The following is a 24,236-nucleotide window of genomic DNA, read 5'->3' on the forward strand; positions in this document are numbered from 1 at the left end:
ATGGATGTGTGTGATGTCTTTAGGTTGGTTCGGTTTAAGTAGTTCTAAGTTCTAGGGGACTGATGACCGCAGAAGTTAAGTCCCATAGTGCTCAGAGCCGTTTTTTTGATAATGCTCGCCCACACTCTCAACTCAGCCTGCTCTTCCAGATGAGCACCAACATCTCCGGTCGGCAGATCCCTGAACGTTTCTTCAATCGAGCACGTGTGGGATATGAGGAGACGAGAAATAACTAGTGCGAATCGTAAACTAAAAAGTCTCTCAGGCTACGTGGACAAATCGAGCAGGCATGGTATAACTTATCCCAAGACAGTATTTGTAATCTGCACGATCGACTGGATGCCAGAGTCAGCGCCTGCATTTCCGCCTGTGGACGTTACACCAAGTACGAATAGAGGTGTTTCAGCCTGAGTCGATACCTGGTACCTCAGAACTGCTTGTGCTATTGATCTGCAATATCATCATGTACACAATAAGCACTGCTGCAACAATAAATCTTCAATCAACTGGATTCCTCTAAACCCCATCAGAACCGGCCTCGGAAGGCCCAACGGTAACGACCGGCCGCCGTGTTATCCTCAGCCCACAGGCGTCACTCGATGCGGATATGGTGGGACATGTGGTCATCACACCGCTCTCCCAGCTGTGTGTCGGTTTACGAGACCGGAGCCGCTACTTCCCAATGAGATAGTTCCTCAGTTTGCCTCACAGGGTCTGAGTGCACCCCGTTTACGAACAGCGCTCGGTAGATCGGATGGTCACCCATCCAAGTGCTAGCACGGCCCGACAGCAATTAACTTCGGTCATCTGACGGGAACCGGTGTTACCACTGCGGCAAGGCCATTGGAATTCCTCTAAACGAGTGTACTAATATTTTGCGACAGTATATTTTCTCTGAGTTTATAACGGGTAACGTTTTAAACATTTTTCAGGACCGCATCTACATCTACATCCATACTCCGCAAGCCACCTGACGGTGTGTGGCGGAGGGTACTTTGAGTACCTCTATCGGTTCTCCATTTATTCCAGTCTCGTATTGTTTGTGGAAAGAAGGATTGTCGGTATGCTTCTGTGTGGGCTATAATCTCTCTAATTTTATCCTCATGGTCTCTTCGCGAGATAAGCTTAGGAGGGAGCAATATACTGCCTGACTCTTCAGTGAAGGTATGTTCTCGAAACTTTAACGAAAGCCCGTACCGAGCTACTGAGCGTCTCTAGTGCAGGGTCTTCCACTGGAGTTTATCTATCATCTCCGTAACGCTTTCGCGATTACTAAATGATCCTGTAACGAAGCGCGCTGCTCTCCGTTGGATCTTTTCTATCTCTTCTATCAACCCTAACTGGTACGGATCCCACACTGTTGAGCAGTATTCAAGCAATGGGCGAACAAGAATACTGTAACCTACTTCCTTTGTTTTCGGATTGCATTTCCTTAGGATTCTTCCAATGAATCTGTCTGGCATCTGCTTTACCGACGATCAACTTTATATGATCATTCCATTTTAAATCACTCCTAATGCGTAGTCACAGATAATTTATGGAATTAACTGATTCCATTTGCTGACCTGCTATTTTGTAGCTAAATGATACGGGAACTATCTTTCTATGTATTCGTAGCACATTACACTTGTCTACGGTGAGATTCAATTGCCGTTCCCTGCACCATGCGTCAATTCGCTGCAGATCCTCCTGCATTACAGTACAATTTTCCATTGTTACAACCTCTAGATACACCACAGCATCATCTGCAAAAAGTCTCAGTGAACTTTCGATGTCATCCACAAGGTCATTTATGTATATTATGAATAGCAACGGTCATATGTCTCTCCCCTGCGGCACACCTAAAATCACTCTTACTTCGGAAGACTGCTCTCCATCGAGAACGACATGCTGCGTTCTGTTATCTACGAACTCTTTAATCCAAACACACAATTGGTCTGATAGTCCACATGCTCTTACTTCGTTCATTAAACGACTGTGGGGAACTATATCGAACGCCTTGCGGAAGTCAAGAAATACGGCATCTACCTGTGAACCCGTGTCTTTGGCTCTCTGAGTCTCGTGGACGAATAGCGCGAGCTGGGTTTCACACGACCGTCTCTTTCGAAACCCATGCTGATTCCTACAGAGTAGATTTCTAGTCTCCAGAAAAGTCATTATACTATAACATAATACGAGTTCCAGAATTCTACAACTGATCGGCGTTAGAGATATAGGTATATAGTTCTGCATATCTGTTCGACGTCCCTTCTTGAAAACCGGGATGACCTGTGCCCTTTTCCAATCTTTTGGAACGCTACGCTCTTCTAGAGACCTACGGTACACCGCTGCAAGAAGGTGGGCAAGATCCTTCGCGTTCTCTGTGTAAAATCGAACTGGTATCCCATCAGGTCCAGCGGCCTTTCCTCTTTTGAGCGATTTTAATTGTTTCTCTATCCCTCTGTCGTCTATTTCGATATCTACCATTTCGTCATCTGTGCGACAATCTAGAGAAGGAACTACAGTGCAGTCTTCCTCTGTGAAACAGCTTTGGAAAAAGACATTTAGTATTTCGGCCTTTAGTCTGCCATCCTCTGTTTCAGTACCATTTTGGTCACAGAGTGTCTGGACATTTTGTTTTGATCCACCTTCCGCTTTGTCATGAGACCAAAATTTCTTGGGATTTTCTGCCAAGTCAGTACATAGAACTTTACTTTCGAATTCATTGAACGCCTCTCGCACAGCCCTCCTCACACTACATTTCGCTTCGCGTAATTTTTGTTTGTCTGCAAGGCTTTGGCTATGTTTGTGTTTGCTGTGAATTTCCCTTTGCTTCCGCAGCAGTTTCCTAACTCGGGTGTTGTAAACGATTACAATGTAGTATTTCAGTGTAGTAATAGCAACAGCAACAACAATAATAATAATGGCAGTAATATTGATTAAGCAATTATGAAAATATTGTTGTATGTGTCAGTATCATTATTAGTTGAAAAGAAATGCATATACGTGTGGACTAAAATTAGGGAAAGTGAAAGATTATTGTGCACTGGGCTAGGAGTTCGAGGTTAGAGAAGTGGAAATGGCATACAGTTGTGATGATATCAAAGTTTCCTGGAGCAGCGTAAGTGTGCAAATCTCAGAGGAGGATTCAACTCAACAAATAAATGTAAGGCATAAAATCACACAGTAGGCTAGCGTCCCTTGTAATAAACACACTTAGAATCGTAGTGCGGCTAAAAAGGTGGCACAGAAATACATACAACAGGTGAAGAATAACTTTATTGATCAATAAGAATACATGACACATTTCACATTTATTTTTATCTTCAGAAATCTGTAGCTTCAGGACATGCTTCGATGTATACGTGTGACGTGTTTCGGTTTTGATGAAAAGACGTTAATATTTAAATCTATCCTCATTTAAATTTAATGAAAATGATTTAAACTAGCACTTGCTATAGTTAGGAATCACACAATCACATAATATTTCTTCTTGAACAGTCCTAAGGTCAAACAATTTTGGAACATTGTTATAGGAATAACAATGATCTTCATAATAATATAACTCATATCATTAAACAAAGTCGTGATTGCTTTGAAGTTGTTTATTGTTATTTTCAGATGACCGGTTTCTATTTTCTGAGAGCTCATCTTCAGATCCTACATTCCGTGATGACCACAGGAACAGTTGGCGTGGAGCAGGTCCATTTGTACACGCATAGAAAACACAGATGGACCTGCTCCACGCCAGAGTTTCTTATGCTCGTCAACGGATATAAGATCTGAAGATAATATCTCAGAAGACAGAAACTGGTCATCTGGAAATAAAAATAAACAACTTAAACGAGATCAGGAATGTGTGTATTTGTCTAAGTTGTAATAGGCCTATCATAAATATAGTTGTTTTTCCTATAACAATGTTCCAAAAACTTTTGAACTTAACGTTGTGTTCAACAAGAAATGTTTAAGTGGTGGTATTATTGGTAATGTTATTTCTAATTAAGTCAAGTGCCATTTCAAATCATTGTCGTTACATTCAATAAGGCTAGATCTAAATATAAATTTCTGTTCATCAAAAGCAAACTACAACTTGCTTATAAACCTAAGCATGTCGTCGAAGCCACAGATTTCTGAAGATGGAAGTAATTCCGGAATGCGTCTTGCATATTCTGTAATCAATAAATCATTGAAAGGTGGACTACTGTCTTAATCATATCATTTATTTCCATGCGATGTAATAGAACCACAGAAAACCCAGATGTATGATTCTATTCATCTCGATGCGATATTCAGGGCATCCCAAAATTAAAGACCCGATTATAAATTGAATTATTTATTAGGAAGAAGGGCTTAACGCCGGTCGCTGTGGCCGAGTGGTTCTAGGCGCTTTAGTCCGGAACCACGCTGCTGCTACGGTCGCATGTTCGAATATTGCTTCGGGCATCTATGTGAGTGATGTCCCTAGGTTAGTTAGGTTTAAGTAGTTCTAAGTCCATCATAAATGCTCAATATGTTTTCCATTGGCTGCACGGGTGACATCTAGCAAACTGAGCGTAAGGTGTCTTCGGTCACTGAAGCTACAGCAGCTGATATTGTGGTTTTTAGTTCATCAATGTCACAATGTAATTGAGGAACGTAAACACATTATTTAACCTACTCCCACAGGAAGATATCACCTGGTGGACCTAGGACATAGGAGGCCAAGAGTGTAAAGCCTGGTCTCGCGGTCCTGTACGCCCTATCCAGCGTTGAGGCACGTTGGCATTGAGGAAACTGCGTTGGTAGCGACATCTAACGGATTTTTTCTGAAACTCTACACCACGCCGATTACATCTAGCGCAGTTGGTTACATAGTGACATTTGTCCCAAGTTAAAGGATTCTGAATCAATCTGTACGTCAGTTACTACTGTAAATAGCACTGAAAATTTTCCGCAGCTTATATTAACATTCATCATTTTGTCAGCAATTGGAATATACAACACCTGAAATGAAACCTAAAATTTATACCATTGTTTGATTAAATTTGAATTTTTAGACAGTTTGGAAACCCTGAAATTACAGCAGGAATTAAGTATTGTAACTTGACTGTCACATGTTGTTTCACAATGTTTCTTTCAGTTCTGGTACAAGTACTTGACAATTTTATGTGAGCACGGTATTTTTGCTGGGAGTGGTAAGTTATTCGATTTCTTGCATGAATGGAGTGAGTCTATAATTGTTTCAGTGTACTATTTGCTCAGTAGAAGGCTTTCACTGTGTCTAAAAATCATGGAACGGCAGACAATTGGGAGGCGCCGAGTCTTCGAAGTAAGGTCCCGTTTTCAGAAATATTATTGGACACAGCTCCTGGCGTTCATCAAATGCAACAGGTACAGAGGCTGAGTGCAGCAACATTTTCCTGCTCATGCGTCAGCATGAAATTCGCTTCTCTGTTTGCTCACGGAAAACGGCACCTACCGGAGATACACTGGACGCGTGAGAGAGCTTGTTAAATGCCCTACAATTTACGGGCTTTCCAAACCGAATTATCGCCCCCGCGACCAGACGTAGCACTGTAATGGATCTGGGAGATCTGTTATTTTTTTACCGTATTTGTCGATACCAAATTGTAAATGTTTTCTTAAATTTTTTGTCAGAATTTATTTATTATAATTTGCCTTATTATATGTTAATTTACTTATATTTTTGAGAGTGAAAGCATATTGATTACTATTAGTAAATGTGTCGAAGAGTAGCAAAGAGATTGATTACAAGTGGAAGCTTGTGTGTTGTGTAAAATGTCTTTGACGCTGGAGTCGTCTTTGACTGTAGTTAGTCGTCAGTTAACTCTTGGTGTGTGTCGACGGTTGAACAATGTGCAGGTCGCCGTCATAAATAATTTTGAATTATGTTACTATTTTTTCTTATACACACTTTAAGAAGAAACTACATTCGAAGAAATGGTATTTTGAAGCAACAAAAATGATGAAACACATTGAACCAGGTCATTTCTGCAGCCGACAAAGACGCATTGTGGAATCATACTCCCAATAGACAACTGAAGCCAAGACTAATTCCGCCTCGTAAACATCTAACGGAAAAGGTACTGTCATGAAATATGCCAAATTTAAGTAAATAAAAAAAATGAGCATATTTCAACTTCGTGTATCAGCCGGGAGACCATATTACAGCACGAACAATGCTAAGCAATGAAGAGTGACTGTTCTGTACCGGTACCAACCTAATGAATCGCTGTATGCATTTCTGTATGGCTTCAGTGATAAAGTTTTGCTGTGTTCTCCAGTTTTTATGTGGGTAAAATTCACATTCTTGTTCGCCATATTGGTAACAGCATTCATTCTCCCTCCTCCCTCCCCCCCCCCCCCCCCCCCCACCTCCAATAAGCAGATTTTGGCTGTTGTGCTAAGTTTAAGAGAATAATCGTGGTTTAGGTGTCTCTTCTGTTATTCGACCTATACTTGAGTATTGCTAATCAGTGTGGGATCCGTACCAGATCGGGTTGACGGAGGGGGTAAAGAAGATCCAAAGAAGAGCAGCGCATTTCGTCACAGGGTTATTTGGTTACCGTGACAGCGTTACGGAGATGTTTAGCAAACTCAAGTGGCAGACTGTGCAAGAGAGGCGCTCTACATCGCGGTGTAGCTGGATCGCCAGGTTTCGAGAGGGTGCGTTTCTGGATGAGGAATCGAATATATTGCTTCCCCCTACTTACACCTCCCGAGGAGATCACGAATGTAAAATTAGAGAGATTCGAGCGCGCATGGAGGCTTTCCGACAGTAGTTATTCCCACGAACCATACGCGACTGGAACAGAAGAGGAAGGTAATGAAAGTGGCATGTAAAGTGCCCTCCGCCACACACCGTTGGGTGGCTTGCGGAGTGTAAATGTAGATGTAGATGTAGCCTTTGTCTTGTCCAGACTGACATCCGCGCGCTGTGCTTGGTAAATGTGTTATTCAGACTTTAGAGCAACCCATTTAATGAGCAGCTCTCTACTAACTACGTTCTGTTACGTATTTTGTATGCTCATTTTTTTTTTGTATTTAACATTTGTCTCGTCATTTTGAATTCTCTAGCTCCGTAGATGTGGAAGTCTTATTTCTGTTTCTTACTGCAGTATTGAAGTAAAACGCAAGTATCACAGTGTTTAGCGTGATTTTTACTTTACTCAGTATTAAAAAAAAATGCTCTGTGGTATTTTACTGTCAATTATTCACTTGACTAGGTCAGATAAACATTTTGAACTCAGAATCTTGGCAAATATTTTAAAATCTCAACTCAATTTACCTATGGTTAGGCGAGCGATGAATACAACCAGCTGTATACTGTGGATGTTACTGCTGTGTGATAAGTTACCGGTTTGCGCAGACGTCAGGCTTTAGACACAATATGAGAATAGGAGTCCTGGTAACAAGTGAGTAGTACTCTCATGTTTTATAGCAGGATGAATTTGTGTGCAAGCGATTGGCCCTGATTCCGGCTCATTTCAGTGTCTGCTATTGTGCAAGTGTTTAATTCATAGTGTCACGCGCTCTATAATAAAACATTTCCATACGTTCCGTTTGATTTCCGTATGCACTCATTCACAGCTAGTTATATGTGTCCTTTCATTATGATATATTTGCATAAATTGCTTTAGTTAATGACAAGTGTTTGTTTTTTTCATAACAAAACTCTTCCCGGGAACTAACCAGTGAATTTTCATAGCAGGCTTTTTATCAAGGTAAACTTAGAAATAAATAGATAATTTTCAGTATGTTGAATTCGCAAATGTGACCAGAATGCTCATTGTTACATTTTAATCATACGTATAACGAAACCACAGATCTAATCATTTCATACTTGCAGAACAGTTAGTGGTGACGTATATGTAGTAAAGAATTGCAAATTTATTATGACGGCGTCAGTAAAAACGAAGAATAACTTAATGCTGGTGCCCATAGCGTCATTGGTGTATATACTGTGACACAGAGCTACTGATAACGCTACATATTGCATTTGTATGGATATATGTTTACGACATGCGATATGTATCTGATGTATATGTCCCATGTATTTTGTTTTGATGTTAATGAGCGCTAAAAAAGAACGTAAACATGGGGGACGTGTATGGTAGAATGAGTATAAATGCTTACAGCTTATATATATATATATATATATATATATATATATATATATATGAGCAGTATGGGACTTAACATCTGTGGTCATCAGTCCCCTAGAACTTAGAACTAGTTAAACCTAACCAACCTAAGGACATCACACACAACCATGCCCGAGGCAGGATTCGAACCTGCGACCGTAGCGGTCATGCGGTTCCAGACTGAAGCGCCTAGAAGCGCACGGCCACACATTGACTCGACTAATGTCTGAATTTGTTCTGGAGGCAATTGACACCATTAATCCTGCATGGTTGTCAATAAATCTGTGAAATTTCGACGGCGTCGTTATCTCTTCCGTACGGCACGTTGCAGAGAATCCCAGATATACTCAATAGTGTTCATATCTGGGAAGTTTGGTGTCAAGTGGGAATGTTTAAAATCAGTGTGTTCCTAGAGCCATTCAGTAGCAATTCTGGACGTGTGGCGTGTCGCATTGTCCTGCCGGAATTGCTGAAGTCCGTCGGAACGCACAATGGACATGAATCGATGCAGGTGTGCAGACAGGATGCAGAAGTACGTGTCACTTATCAGAGTGGTATCTAGATGTATCTGGCGCCCATATCACTCCAAATGCGCATCCCTCCGCCGGCTCGAACCATCGTCCACTGGCATGCAACGTCCATGGGTTCATGAAGTTGTCTTCTTAACCGTACATGTCCATCCGCTCGATAGAATTTGAAACGGGATTCGTCCGACAAGCAACAAGTTACCAGTCACAAACAGTCCAATGTCGGAGCTGACGGGCTTAGGCGAGACGTAAGGTTTTCTGTCGTGCAGTCATCACGGGTACACGAGTGGGCCTGCTCCTCCGAAAGTCCATATCGATGATGTTTCGTTGAATGCTTGGCACGTTGATACTTGTTAATGGCCCCAACACTGAATTCTGCAGTATTTTGTGGAAGGGTTGCACTTCTGTCACGTAGAACGATTCTCTTTAATTGTCGTTGGTTTGTTCCTTAGAGAATCTTTTCTCGGCCGCAGCAATGTCGGAGATCTGATGTTTTTCCAGAGTCCTGATATTCACGGTATACTCGTGTACGGGAAAATCCCCGCTTCATCGCTAACTCGGAGATGCTACGTCCAGTCGCTCATGCGCCGACTATAACAAAACGTTCAAACTCACTTAAATCTTGATAAGCTGCCATTGTAGCAACAGTAACCAGTCTAACAACTGCGCCAGACACTTCTTGTCTTACATGGGCGTTGCCGACCACAGCACCGTATTCTGCCTGTTTGAATACACATGCCTATACCAGTTTCTTTGGCGCTTTAATATTATATAGTTGTATTAACTATGCACTTATGTCAAAAGATGTACCAATTACATCTAATTTTACTGAGACGCTTGAGTGAAATCAGGGTTGGAGAGAACGCACGGAAGCAGTTTTGTCTTATTGGTGTTACTGGTCATACCATTCAGGCCATTCAAGTGTGTGTGTGTGTGTGTGTGTGTGTGTGTGTGTGTGTGTGTGTGTGTGTGGAGGCGGGGGGGGGGGGGGCGGCTGGAGATGCACGATGCCCTGGGAACTCTTGTTTTAAACGGTGTGGTCTCATCGTGATTCACAGTTCGAATTAGAAAATATCACGAGACTTGATGTCAAATCGCGAAAGTGAAATCGCGAGACTTAAGCCATGATGTGTTTAGCCTTCTCAGTTAGCAAAAAAAATGTTTATTATAGATCGCTACTTGTTACTTTGCGTAAGCAATATAATATTACTATATGTTTCGATATATAACCTCATCATTAGGCGACCCTTGGTAAGAAGGAAAATTCACAATAATACAAATTATGTGAAGTGATGGTTTTCTGTTTTAGCACTTGCTTTGGCCTTCTGTATTTACCATAAATGTCTGCTTCATGGTACGTATTTACAGGGTCTCTCTACTGCAAAGAGGAACTGATTATAATGTCCAACCTTATGTAATCGTTCTTCGCAAGTCAGGGAACACTGGACAAAACTAATTCGGATCTCCAAAAATGGATACAAGTTGAGAAATTTAAATTTCTGATAAACAGAACATTTCACTGCTACTTGCATCGACAGTAGCGCTTGTTAGCACGATACTTCTGGGACTGGGGAAGACACGCCAGCCGCGGATCGAAATTGTCCAGATCTCTGTGACGCCGAGCGTGGGTGTGGTTTCCAAGTAGTTTCCCACATCCGACTAAGTTAATGATCCGCCTCAGTTACGATTCGCAAACCAAAATTTAGAGAATCTTGGCGCACTGTCACATGGATAACACTGGACGCAGAGAGTTGTTGTTCACAAATTTCGGTCCAGTGGGGGTAAAAGGGAGACGGCAGGAGAGTTTCCGGCCCCATTAACAGTACAAAATCTTTCAGTTAACATCCCTGCCTCGTACAGATGCGGGATAAGGGCAGGGGAAAAAATAGCTCTGCAGCACAGTATATGCCAGATAATGACATTATTATAAAGATGATCCAGGAAAGCTGCAATGAAATTATCAGTCTTTATTTCACAACCTCATATTCAACTAGACCTGAATACTAATATGTAGTCAATCAAATAGACAAGGCGTGTTACATGCTTAAATTATGCCATCAAAATTGGATTCGTAGGTTATTTGAAAATGTCAGTCAAAGCCGAGACATATCGGTCCTGAAATGAAGATTGGTATCTACATTTCCGCTATTCTGCACATTCTTTACAATGATGTTTGAACATTTAACATCCACGAATGTACTATTATTGAATAAAATGTTTTCTATGATTACTTCAAGGGAAATTTTAAGTGAAAAAAAATGGTTCAAATGGCTCTGAGCACTATGACACTTAACATCTATGGTCATCAGTCCCCTAGAACTTAGAACTACTCAAACCTAACTAACCTAAGGACATCACACAACACCCAATATTAAGTGAACTGTAATTTTTCTGTTGCTGGTGTCTTTAAAAGTAAACAATTAACTTGCCCAAAACTTTGCTCGGATCAAACTGGAGACAGGTGCTACATAACAATCCAGTGATGTGTGAGAAATAGATGTACCGTAGTTTTCAAGCCAAAAATCACCGTTTGAGCAATAGTGTTGACCACAGTGAAGCATTTCACCAGCTAGACAAATCATACCGATACTGTGAGAAGAGCTGAAATTCATTCAAGGGCAATAAAAATAGGCAGCAAAATTTACCAATAATAAATGACACCTGACTCTTTACAAGAGACTGTCAGCCGGCTAGGGTGGCCGAGCGGTTCTAGGCGCTACAGTCTGGAACCGCGCAACCGCTCCGGTCGCAGGTTCGAATCCTGCCTCGGGCATGGTTATGTGCGATGTCCTTAGGTTAGTTAGGTTTAATTAGTTCTAAGTTCTAGGGGACTGATGTCCTTAGAAGTTAAGTCCCATAGTGCTCAGGGCCATTTGAACCATTTTTTGAAGAGACTGTCACGTAGGACGTATAACAAAATGTAAGAAACTACATACGTCAGAGAACATACAAAGTCGTCGGTGGCTTGAAAATCTAGTTATAAGTTACATCACATACTTATATTATTAAGAGTGGTAATATAATTGGTGTAGTCTCTTCAGAAACAATTTTACGCCTAAGAAGAAGAATGTTATCCACACTAAACAATGTGTAACCATACATGAACTAAAAGCTGTTTGTGACAGTACATTCCACAAACAAATTCTTTATCAGTATGAACCTCTGTTCTGAAGGACTAGGTGAACGGAAATCTGCAGCAGTTTGCCGATGACACTGCGATGTTAGGGAAGGTATCGACGTTGAGCGACTGGAGGAGGATACAAGATGACTTAGACAGTATTTCTCATTAATGTGATGGATGGCAGCTCATTCAAAATATGTAAATACGGAAGGTAATGCAGATGTGTAGGAATAAGAATCCAGTAATTTTCGATCACGGCCTTAATAGTGTCCTGCTTGACGCATTCACGTCGATTAAATATGCAGCCTTAACGTTCCAAAGCGATGTCAAATGGAACGAGCACTTAAGGACAGTGGAGGAGAAGGTGAATGGTGGACTTCGCTTTCTTTTAGGAAAGTTAGGTCCTCCACAAAGGAAACCGCTGACACTAGTGTGCTCCTTTCTTGAGTACTGATCGAGTGTTCGGGATCCCTGCCAGGTCAGATCAAAGAAAGACATTGAGGCAATTGAGAGGAGTGCAGCTACAATTATTACTTTTAGGTTCGATCAACATGTGAGTATTACGGAGATAGTATGTGGACTCTAATGGATACCCCTAGGAGAAAGACAACATTGTTTTAGCAAAACACAAATGAGAAAATTTAGAGAACAGACATTTGAAGCTCATTACAGAATAATTACACTGCCGCCAACGTGAATTTGTCGTAAGGAGAACGAAGATAAGATACGAGAAAGTAGGGCTGGTATGCACACATATAGACATTCGTTTTTCCCTCGCTCTATTTGCGAGTGTAACAGAAATGGAAATCACTGGTAGTGGTAGAACATATATCCGTCATGTACCATACCGTCTCTAGTGGAAGAGGAATGTAAATGTGGATGTAGAACTAAGAACCGGGGTATTCAAATGTATCTCTGATTCTGTGGTGTTCAGGTGTTGTGTAAATAGTTCCGCGTAGTTAGCGCATACACAACTATCCCATTAAAACGCGCCCCGCTAAGCACAACAGAGAAAAGAGCACAGGTAGTCCCTGTCTTCAAGAAGGGTTGTCGAGCAGATGCGCAAAACTATAGACCTATATCTCGGACGTCGATCTGTTGTAGAATTTTAGAACATGTTTTTTGCTCGAGTATCATGTCGTTTTAGGAAACCCAGAATCTACTATGTAGGAATCAACATGGATTCCGGAAACAGCGATCGTGTGAGACCCAACTCGCTTTATTTGTTCATGAGACCCAGAAAATAATAGATACAGGCTCCCAGGTAGATGCTATTTTTCTTGACTTCCGGAAGGCGTTCGATACAGTTCCGCACTGTCGCCTGATAAACAAAGTAAGAGCCTACGGAATATCAGACCAGCTGTGTGGCTGGATTGAAGAGTTTTTAGCAAACAGAACACAGCATGTTGTTATCAACGGAGAGACGTCTACAGACGTTAAAGTAACCTCTGGCGTGCCACAGGGGAGTGTTATGGGACGATTGCTTTTCACAATATATATAAATGACCTAGTAGATAGTGTCGGAAGTTCCATGCGGCTTTTCGCGGATGATGCTGTAGTATACAGAGAAGTTGCAGCATTAGAAAATTGTAGCGAAATGCAGGAAGATCTGCAGTGGATAGACACTTGGTGCAGGGAGTGGCAACTGTCCCTTAATATAGACAAATGTAATGTATTGCGAATACATAGAAAGATGGATCCTTTATTGTATGATTATATGATAGCGGAACAAACACTGGTAGCAGTTACTTCTGTACAATATCTGGGAGTAGGCGTGCGGAACGATTTGAAGTGGAATGATCATATAAAATTTATTGTTGGTAAGGCGGGTACCAGGTTGAGATTCATTGGGAGAGTGCTTAGAAAATGTAGTCCATCAACAAAGGAGGTGGCTTACAAAACACTCGTTCCACCTATACTTGAGTATTGCTCATCAGTGTGGGATCCGTACCAGATCGGTTTGACGGAGGAGATAGAGAAGATCCAAAGAAGAGCGGCGCGTTTCGTCACAGGGTTATTTGATAACCGTGATAGCGTTATGGAGATGTTTAATAAACTCAAGTGGCAGACTCTGCAAGAGAGGCGCTCTGCATCGCGGTGTAGATTGCTCACCAGGTTTCGAGAGGGTGCGTTTCTGGATGAAGTATCGAATATATTGCTTGCCCCTACTTATACCTCCCGAGGAGATCACGAATGTAAAATTAGAGAGATTAGGGCGCGCACGGAGGCTTTCAGACAGTCGTTCTTCCCGCGAACCACACGCGACTGGAACAGGAAAGGGAGGTAATGACAGTGGCAGGTAAAGTGCCCTCCGCCACACACTGTTGGGTGGCTTGCGGAGTATAAATGTAGATGTAGATGTAGGCGCAGCGCTCTTCCGTCTCCGCACTACGAGATGGCGCTGGCATAGAGACGGACCAAATTCTGCTTCCGCCGATCCGCGTATTAATATGTAACGCAGCCAATGAGATTGCTGCTAATGTAAAACCTTTTCTCTTCACGGATCACACTCGCGCAGTGATACTTGAATGCGCAAGGTATTATAACGAGTATACAGACCTCCGATTAGTCAGTATGCATTTGTCTGTACCAGTCTATAGTCAAGTTTCAGTCTGCACTTAATAAGATTACCATATTCCTGTACATAGCCATGAAGATAAATGTATAGACACTTTTGTCAAGTATCAGATATATGTGAGGATAAGATTAACGTACCAATACCAATGGAATTTCAGATTGTCAGTTGTAAATAGCATCCAGAACCAAGTTAAGTAATTTTTGTGCTTGTTATTATTTTAATAAATGCATGTGAAAATTAATCAAGTTCTGTTTATAGTTGGACTCCATCAATCTACTACTCTAAGCATGCAAGTGGTATTTCTATCGTCTGACCTAGCGGCAGAAGACAAACATGCCACGATTAGACCACGAGACATATTGCTGACACTCGCCTACTTTGTTAGAGCAACAAGTCAAATAATCTGATGGTGTGTGTACTGAAGGTCTTACAGTACGCACACCACATCAGAAAAATATATTCTGGGATGTTTTCTAAACGGATCCAAGTCTTATTGCTGTAGCTAACATAAATATCTACTTGATGCAAACAGTCATAATCATTTTTAAAAACGTAAAACACCGCAGAAATTCCTTAGAGTTAACATCGTCCATACTGTTCACCTGGAGACAAATAAGTGTAATATTTGTAATGCTTCTTGGAACGAACATGTAAAACCAATGTCTGAAACTATTTTATTTGCCACAGCAGTATGTGTGTTCATCCATCCTCGGCACCTAGTGTGATAATAATGCTACAAAACAATAAAAGACAGTAGCCCCACATGTATTCTAGCAAGCACAAAAGCACACCCAGACTTCATATTTTTGACTGGAAAAGCTGGGAGTTTAAACAAAGTAGAACCAAACATCAGTACCAATGAAGATTTATGTACCAATTAAGATTTATGAGAGATTTCCATTGATTACCAGGGAACTGTAAAATACTAACATGAATTCTTTGCATATGAATGGAAAAACTGTTAGAAATCGACCTTGGGGAAGATCAGTTTGGATTCCGTAGAAATGCTGGAACACGTCAGGCAATACTAATCCTACGACTTACGTTAGAAAATACGAGGGGTGTCCAGAAAGTAACTTCCGATCGGTCGCTAAATGGAAACGACTATGAAAATCCGATAAAGTTTTGCACAGATTTTTTGGGCAGTGTCTCTAGTATGACTGTAGATAGCATCACGTCGCTCTTTTCATTTCCGAGGTGACAGTGGACGCGTAAAGATGTCTAGAAATTAATATCTCCCGCCGAGTACGAGTGCCTGGTGAGGAATTTCGCCTGAAGCTATGCAGCCAACATTACATAACTGTTGTGCGGTTTCTTCTTCAAAACAATTCTCAGCCGCATTCTGAAGGGGCAATGAAGATGCTCCTGCATCGTTTTCAATTGGAAATGTTTGATTACCCACAATACAGCCCGTAATTGACTCCCTCTGGGTTTCTTCTCTGTTCACATGAACAGCTGGCTATGAAGACGACATTTTGGCACAGAAAACGAGCTGTAGGCCAGTGTAGAGAATTGGCGGGAAGCACTGGCGGCTGTCTTCTATGATGAGGGTATTGGAAAGCTCGTACAACGCTACGACACATGTCTAAGTCAGAATGGCGACTACGTAGAGAAGCAGCTGGAGGGTGTAGCTAACTGTTACAAATAAAACATTTCTGATTTTCACTATGGCTTCGATTTCGGAACTTACTTTCTGGACAGGCCTCGTACATTAAGGAAAGGCAAACCTAAGTTTCTAGCATTTGTAGACGTAGAGAAAGGTTTTGACAATGTTGACTGGAACACTCTTTCAAATTCTGAAAGTGGCAGGGGTAAAATGTAGGGAGCGAAAGGCTATTTACAATTTGTGCAGTAACGAGACGGTAGTTTAAGAGTCGAGGGGCATGAAAGGGAAGCAGTGGTTGGGAAGGGAATGAGACTGGGTTGTAGCCTCTCCCCAATGTTATTCAATCTGTATATTGAGCAAGCAGTAAAGTAAACAAAAGAAAAATTAGTAGAAGGAATTAAAATGCATGGAGAAGAAATAAAAACTTTGAGGTTCGCCGACGACATTGTAAATCTGTCAGACAGCAAAGGACCTGGAAGAGCAGCTGAACGGAATCGACAGAGTCATGAAAGGAGAATATAAGATGAACATCAACAAAAGCAAAACGAGAATAATGTAATGTAGTCGAATTAAATCGGGTGATGCAACGGGCATTAGATTAGGAAACGAGACGCTTAAAGTAGTAAATGAGTTTTGGTATTTGGGGAGCAAAGTAACTGATGATGGTCGAAGTAGAGAGGATATAAAACGTAGACGAGCAATGGCAAGGAAAGCATTTCTGAAGAAGAGAAATTTCTTAACATTGAGTATAGATTTAAGTGTCAGGAAGTCGTTTCTGAAAGTATTTGTATGGAGTGTAGCCATGTATGGAAGTGAAACGTGGACGGTAAATAGCTTAGACAAGGAGAATAGAAGCATTCGAAATGTGGTGCTACAGAAGAATGCTGAAGATTAGATGGGTAGATCACATAGCTAATGAGGAGGTACTGAACAGAATTGGAGAGAAGAGAACTTTGTGGCACAACTTGACTAGAAGAAGGGATCAGTTGGTAGGGCATATTCTGAGGCATCAAGGAATCACCAATTTAGTATTGGAGGGTAGCGTGGAGGGTAAAACTCGTAGAGGTAGGCCAAGAGATGAATACACTAAACAGATTCAGAAGAATGTGGGTTGCAGTAGGTAGTGAGAGATGAAGAAGCTTGCACAGGATAGAGTAGCATGGAGAGCTCATCGAACCTGTGTCTGGACTGAAGACCACAACAACAGGAACAACATCAGGGCAGTGCCATTACTAGAAGTTCTCTCACAAATATTCCCGAGCAAGAACGCTTGTGCTCTAATATTCCCAGTCTACAGTGATATTTTGCCGAAAGGAACGAAGTTCTATAACAGTCAGTGTCACTCATGTGGGTACCAATTGTAAGATGAAAAATTAAGAAACCCGGCCTCTGGGTGTAGCTGAGGGTTTCCTGAGTGGTAGTATGAAGCAAGCTTGAATGTTTCACTCACACTTGACGGCGAGGTTGACGACGTTGCTGCGGCCGTCGCCCTCGACGTTGGACGCGATGCAGGAGTAGCTGCCGGCCTGCTTGCGGGTCACCGACTGCAGGGCCAGGTGGCTGCTGCTGACAATCACGCCCGCCGACGTGTTGTGCAGTATCACCTCGCCCTGTTGGAGAGAAGGTGACCGCTTACTTGCTGTCTGCCATTGTGTCTCGCTTTCACTGACGTAATGCGTGGACAAGTAGAATGCCACGATGGATATTGTATCGCTTTATTAATGCTTGGATGCAAGGGTGGCTGGACTCACAAAAGTGGGGTCTACGGGACCCTTACCTCACAACAGACAAAAATATTATTTATTGAAGGGTTTGGTGACAAAACGAGTAAGGAAGGATTTATTATAATACTGTGACTTTTATTCTAACACACGAACTATAATCTTATGAAATGTGTTGTAATTTTTGTTAGATTAAGCAACAAACCTACAATTTTACAGGGGCTTTTGCAGAAGTTCTGTTTAGGAAAATTATCCGGTTCATTATAATTAATTTTTTAGAATAAATTTCGGTGATCAGTTGCAAATACGTTTTATTATGCCTTACCGGTTCCGACAAATAAATTTGTCATCTTCAGAAGGCTACAAAGTTGGGGATATTATAAAACTTTAGACCTTGCCTACACATTTACGTGAAGTATAAAAAGTATATTTTAGTTTAGAATGATAAAAATATGTCTTTGGCAGCACGCTTTGTGCATTTTCTGCTTATTTGGTAACTTTTTCTCTCTGATCTATCTCAGCAAACGTAACTACTTCTTTTGGTGATGCTCTAGTACTCGCTTTTTTGTGAGTAACGTCACATCTATGCCTTGTGAAACATTCCTCTGGAGGCATGGGTTGCTGAGTCATTTCTCCATATGAGTACATAATATTTGTTGTACTAATGACCTGGAGGAAAGATATCCTTTTATCAGATCTACCTTTGTGATATTTTGGATGTTGCTGTGAAAATGGGTCCTATATCTATTACGTTTGTCCGTAACTCTAAGGGCTAACATCTTGGCTGCTTCTTGCATTTGTATGATATTGGATTCTGAACAAGAGAATAAACTCCCGATTTAAATTTGTTATTGAACTATGGTTCCTTTTTAGGCCCTTTCTCTTTTGTGGCACCGTGGTGCAGAGAACTTACCAGTACGATATTTTGGCTCTTTTTAACCACGCAATCTATATTTGTCTAACTGTGTTTGAAAGCATGTGATGAGGACCTGACATCTGTTTATAGGGAAGGACTCATTTCTGATGGAATTTCCATGTTGTTCTCTTTCAAAGTTACCATATCTGTAAACTTTCCCTGCAAAAGTTCTTCAAATAATGTTATTCCTGAAAAAATCCTATTTATAACAGTAACTGTTGAGGGTTCTCCCAAATTTGCTTTTTTTTTACAGCAGAAGCCAAACTGATTTATTTTGTCCGATCAGGGTCCAAAAAAAGCATTCACCTCCTCAGCTGTAATATATTGCCTTTGTGTTCTTGATACTACGAATGTGTCTGCGTTTATAATTTATACAACGCACGAACTTCTCGAATATAAAATTGTCCCATGAATTTCTTGAAGCAACATCTATAATACCTGTTAATCGTTCACTTTGAATTTTCATGTTACTTTGTACTAGAAATCTAGTTCGTGGAGACGGTATGTGGCGCCACTCACTTCCATAACGACCAAAACAGAAATTAACGTTGTAATTAGTCTTCGCTTCGAATGCTGCAAGTTGCAGATTTATTATCCTAGGCTCCATGAGTGTCTAAATCACAGTCTAAGAGAATTTTATCTTCAAGCTTTTCACGAACCGTTAACTAGAATTGAGGCCACCTGTGCTGACTTCAGATGTTCTTTTTGTTTGAAACAGATGTAATGTAATATGTGCTGTAAGCAAAGGGTAAATGTATCGTTCATAGTCATTCAGTTCATGAAATTAAACTTATGCTCACCTGAAACTGTTATGGGCTGAAAGAATTCGCTTATGTCAAAAAAGAATCTTTGCTGCAGCCTCTTCAGCACTTCTGAGTTTCCAACAATGAGTAAATACTTGCCGAACCATTGATTGTTATCAGTAATCTTGCCAAGATAATGTTGTGTTCAGGCCAAAGATAAATAAATCATTTGAAAGATGGCTTGTTAGCTAATGGGTCGTAAGGAGTCCTCCCACGCATTAGATGTGTGCATTAAAAAATTAGTAAAGAAAAATAGATGATTAGACGTGCACCAAATAATGTTTTCTTTAAAAAAAAGCCATTTTTTCCAAGGATTACACAGATTTTAAACTAAAATGAACAATTTTTAAGCGATTTTATTGATAAAGTGGAAGGTTGCCGGGTCCAAAAGACCTCTTTGATGCATCCTGGGGTTAACGTATTAATGAAGACTCTGTAGACATACTGAATACTTCAAATCTTTGTTTCTATAGGGTCGAAAAAGTTCTTCTTACGAATGCGATGTACATGTTGTAACACGAGATGTTGTTTCAAGGAATTAGTTGTAAAGGTAAAGCGCCAAACTTGAACTGCGCATGCAGCTATTATGGGATGGATTCACGACTCTCGCCTCACGGAACCTACGTTTTCCGCCGTTCAACGTCTCGCTTTCGCAAAGCGGAGTGCGGAACACGTGTGCGATTTTTAGCAAGTCCCTAAAGTCAGTGGCACTGGCCGGTGGAAAGCCTAAATTGCCTGTAATCACTTGCGCACGTCCAGCCCAAACCATAGTGTGTAGAGAAAGACACGAGTTATCATATGAAAGAGCGTTTTATTACTCATCACATGATATAAAGATATCATCTGCGTGTTTTGTATAAAAGTAGTTACAGAGTAAAATATATGTACTTATAACTTAAGCACTTTATAACTTTTAATGTAATCATGTCACAAAGGAAGTGGAGAGTTCAAACTGTTGCTTCCGAAGAGGCGTGTCGACTGCGATTATCTTACGATCGATAACTCTGAGAAGATGAAAGATTTGATTTAACTGGAAATTGATTAAATTCAGCATTTTATATATGAAGACAAATACACTGATAGCATGATAGTATGTGTTGGCAGTAACAACACTCGTGGTTGTCTGGTTCTCGCAGCCTGGTGGTCGGTCTGTCTGGTCTGAGGTCTGTAGGTCGATATGAGCGGTGGTCCAGCTGCGACTTCCGTGTCTGAAAATATTTCTCGTTCCGTGTGGACTCTAACAAATTTTGTGCAGTTTTCGACTTAGTATCTGGGAGAGTCGCAAGACTTACAATTACTCAGGATCAGTTACGATTCTGACAATTTTGCGGTGTGGCGGAGCAGTTAGCGGACAACGTTATTTGAATTTCATATCTAATTGACAACTTGTCGTAATTCGTAGCTTCGAACATAGTCTGTTATTCTTCCGGCTAGGTTATTAATTTATTAAATTTATGGTCTGTTGTTATCCACCGTTTGGTGCACGAATCACATTATTTGTTGCCGTGGTACTGGTAGGTTGATCACCAGAGACAATAATATTTATTGACTGGGCAATAAATGTGATTTGTGAAAACTTAAATCACGTGTAGTTACCTTAGAGATTTAAAACCTGCATTTATGTTTCTACGTATCAATTCGAATTCCTACCAATTGCCAGTAACCATCCCACAGTTTTATTGTAAATCAAACTGATGCATTTTACGTAATAAGATCTTCCCTTAGACGAGCAAAAGCGGAGCCGTCAGGCCCTCAGTGTGCTCTATCTGCCTAACAATTATCTCCTCTGCGTCGAGTTTCTTTTGCATTCTTAATGCATTTATTTCCACGAACTTTGTTTTAATTATATTATATGCTTAATTTGTCTTTCCAAAAGCCATTTCCATTTCTCCACTTTTGTTCTGCATCCGTTTCCCTTTATCTTTCTGTCATTTCTTCTTTTGGTTTACTTATTCTTGAATATTTTTGTATCGCCTTCTTTCGAAGATGAATTGAATTACTTCTTCCATTATCCAAAATTTCATCCCAGTTACCTTTGTTCTTCCAATATTTATCTGCCAGTTCTGAATTATTACCTTTCATAAAGAGTTCCATTCCTTTCTGCTGAGATATATGCTGTGGTATTCATTGTCACAATAATAACAGCTTCATATCACTTCAAATAAACAGTAGTAACAGGCCTACTCCGCATTTCTGTGTCACATCCACACACATTGATTTTTCTGACGATTTACTTAGACAGTATTCAAGTTCTACTACGACGCTACAAATTATACTGCCTCAACTGTACCGAAACCTGTAGGCTGAAAACCAACTACTCTGGAATACTTTCATTATTTACGGGTCACTCAAGTGGTAACATCTTCACAGGATTAGAAATCCGATTAGTATGTTGTGAAATGAGATATAATTCTGTAATAAGTACGATACCTGTCAGTACCAAGACATTTATGTAACTGAATACAACAAATATGTGGTAGTTATGCTGCCTACTTCAGCCTCTTCTACAAATCTCCGGTTCAAATAAAAATTAGAATAACCGTTTCCGATCAGTATCAACGTGTTACTAAGTGCGCAATGCTTTAATGTCACTACTCACCTAACAAGAGGTGTTATTTGTCGAAAGTGGGCTTGTAAAAGAACAAATCTTTTCAGCGGATGGAGAAGCGTTGTGAGATACGCTGGCGTATTAAAACCGTATGCTGGACTGGAACTCAGAAACTAATCTTTCACGAACACTGCGCTTACCGACTATGTTATCCATGGAGATTCACGACCCACACTCAGAGCCTTGTATCTACCTTTATTTTGTACCAACAGTCCTACTATTTTACCAATAACGTCTACTGAGATGTGTGAGAGTACACAGTCAAGTTCAATAGATAACATTTTCTTCAGAGTGGCAGGAAAGAAATTGTGAAGTGAATATAACACTGTAAAAACCAATACATTGCCAAATAATACTACATGAAAATATAATACCGTAGTGCTAGACACGATTACTTAATTTACGCGCCTTCTATCATCACAACAGTATTCAGTATTTCAGTAATATACGAGGCGTTTGAAAAAAGGGTCTTCACACTCTGTGTCTTAATATTTTTCTAACGCTCGAGCAAGTATTTAAAAAGGGAAATGGATAGGTTAGAGTCAGATATAGTGTGAATTAGTGAAGTACGGTGGCAGGAGGAACAAGACTTAAGGTCAGGTGAATACGGGGTTATAAATACAAAATCAAATAGGCGTAATGCGGGTTTAATAATAAATAAAAAAATGCGGGTAAACTACTACTAACAGCATAGTGAAAGGATTGTTGTGGCCTTATAGACACGAAGCCTACGCCTACTACAGTAGTAAAAGTTTGAATGCCAAATAGCTCTGCAGAACGCGAAGAAGTTGATGAAATGTATGATGAGATAAAAAATTTATTCAGATAGTGAAGGGAGACGAAAATTTAATAGTCATGGGTGACTGGAATACGATAGTAGGAAAAGGAAGAGATGGAAACATAGTAGGTGAATATGGATTGGCGGTAAGAAATGAAAGAGGAAGCCGACTGGTAGAATTTAACACAGAGCTTAACTTAATCACAGCTAACACTTGGTTCAAGAATCATGAGAGAAAGTTGTACACATTGAAGAAGCCTGGAGATACTAGAAGGTATCAGATTACATAATGATAAAACAGAGATTTAGGAACCAGGTTTTAAACTGTAAGACGTTTCCAGGGGCAGATGTGGACTCAGACCACAATCTATTGGTTATGAACTGTAGATTAAAACTGAAGAAACTGCAACTAGGTGGGAGTTTAATGAGATGGGACCTGGATAAATTGACTAAACCAGAAGTTGTACAGAGTTTCAGGGAGAGCATAAGGAAACGATTGACAGGAATTGGGGAAAGAAATACAGTAGAAGAACGATGGGCAGCTTTGAGGGTTGCTGTAGTGAAGGCAGCAGAGGATAAAGTAAGTAAGAAGAAGAGGGCCAGTAGAAATCCTTGGGTGACAGAAGAAATATAGAATTTAATTGATGAATGGAGAAAAAATAAAAATTCAGTATATGAAGCAGGCGAAAAGGAATACAAACGTCTCAAAAATGAGATCGACAGGAAGCGCAAAATGGCTTAGCAGGGATGGCTAGAGGACAAACGTAAGGATTTAGTGGCTTATCTCACTAGGGATAAGATAGATACTGCCGACAGGAAAATTAAAGAGACCTTTGCAGAAAAGAGTACCACTTGTATGAATATCAAGAGCTCAGATGAGAACCCAGTTCTAAGCAAAGAAGGGACGGACGAAAGTTGGAAGGAGTATATAGTCTATACAAGGGCGATGTACTTGAGGACAGTATTATGGAAATGGAAGAGGATGTAGATGATGAAATGGGAAATGTGAAACTGCGTGAAGAATTTGACAGGGCACTGAAAGACCTAATTCGAAACTAGGGCCCGGGAGTAGATGATTTTCCAGTCCTGACAAAACTCTACTACCTGGTGAGAAAGATGTATGAGACAGGTGAAATACCCTCAGACTTCAAGAAGTATATACTATTTCCAATCCCAGAGAAAGCGTGTGATGACAGATGTGAAAATTACCCAACTATCAGCTTAGTAACTCATGGCTGCAAAATACTAACGCGAAATCCTTACAGACGAATGGAAAAACTAGTAGAAGCCGACCTCGGAGAAGATCAGTTTCGATTCCATAGAAATAACGGAACACGTGGGGCAGTACTGACCCTACGACTTATCCTAGAAGATAGATTAAGGAAAGGCAAACCTACGTTTCTAGCATTTGTAGACTTAGAGAAAGCCTTTGACAATGCTGACTCGAATACTCTC

At 40.7% G+C, this 24,236-nt stretch overlaps 1 protein-coding gene across 1 annotated transcript in view; it reads right to left on the minus strand.

Annotated features, from left to right (window-relative positions):
• LOC126481984 (nephrin-like) overlaps window positions 1-24,236 on the minus strand; it is a 460,432-nt gene that overhangs the window by 208,758 nt on the left and 227,438 nt on the right. The window contains exon 6 of the mRNA XM_050105949.1: window positions 17,406-17,565. Coding sequence (XP_049961906.1) covers window positions 17,406-17,565 — 160 coding nt within the window. The remainder of the gene's footprint in view (window positions 1-17,405; window positions 17,566-24,236) is intronic.

Source organism: Schistocerca serialis, chromosome 5, assembly GCF_023864345.2.
Source record: "Schistocerca serialis cubense isolate TAMUIC-IGC-003099 chromosome 5, iqSchSeri2.2, whole genome shotgun sequence".
Taxonomy (NCBI): Eukaryota; Metazoa; Arthropoda; class Insecta; order Orthoptera; family Acrididae; genus Schistocerca; species Schistocerca serialis.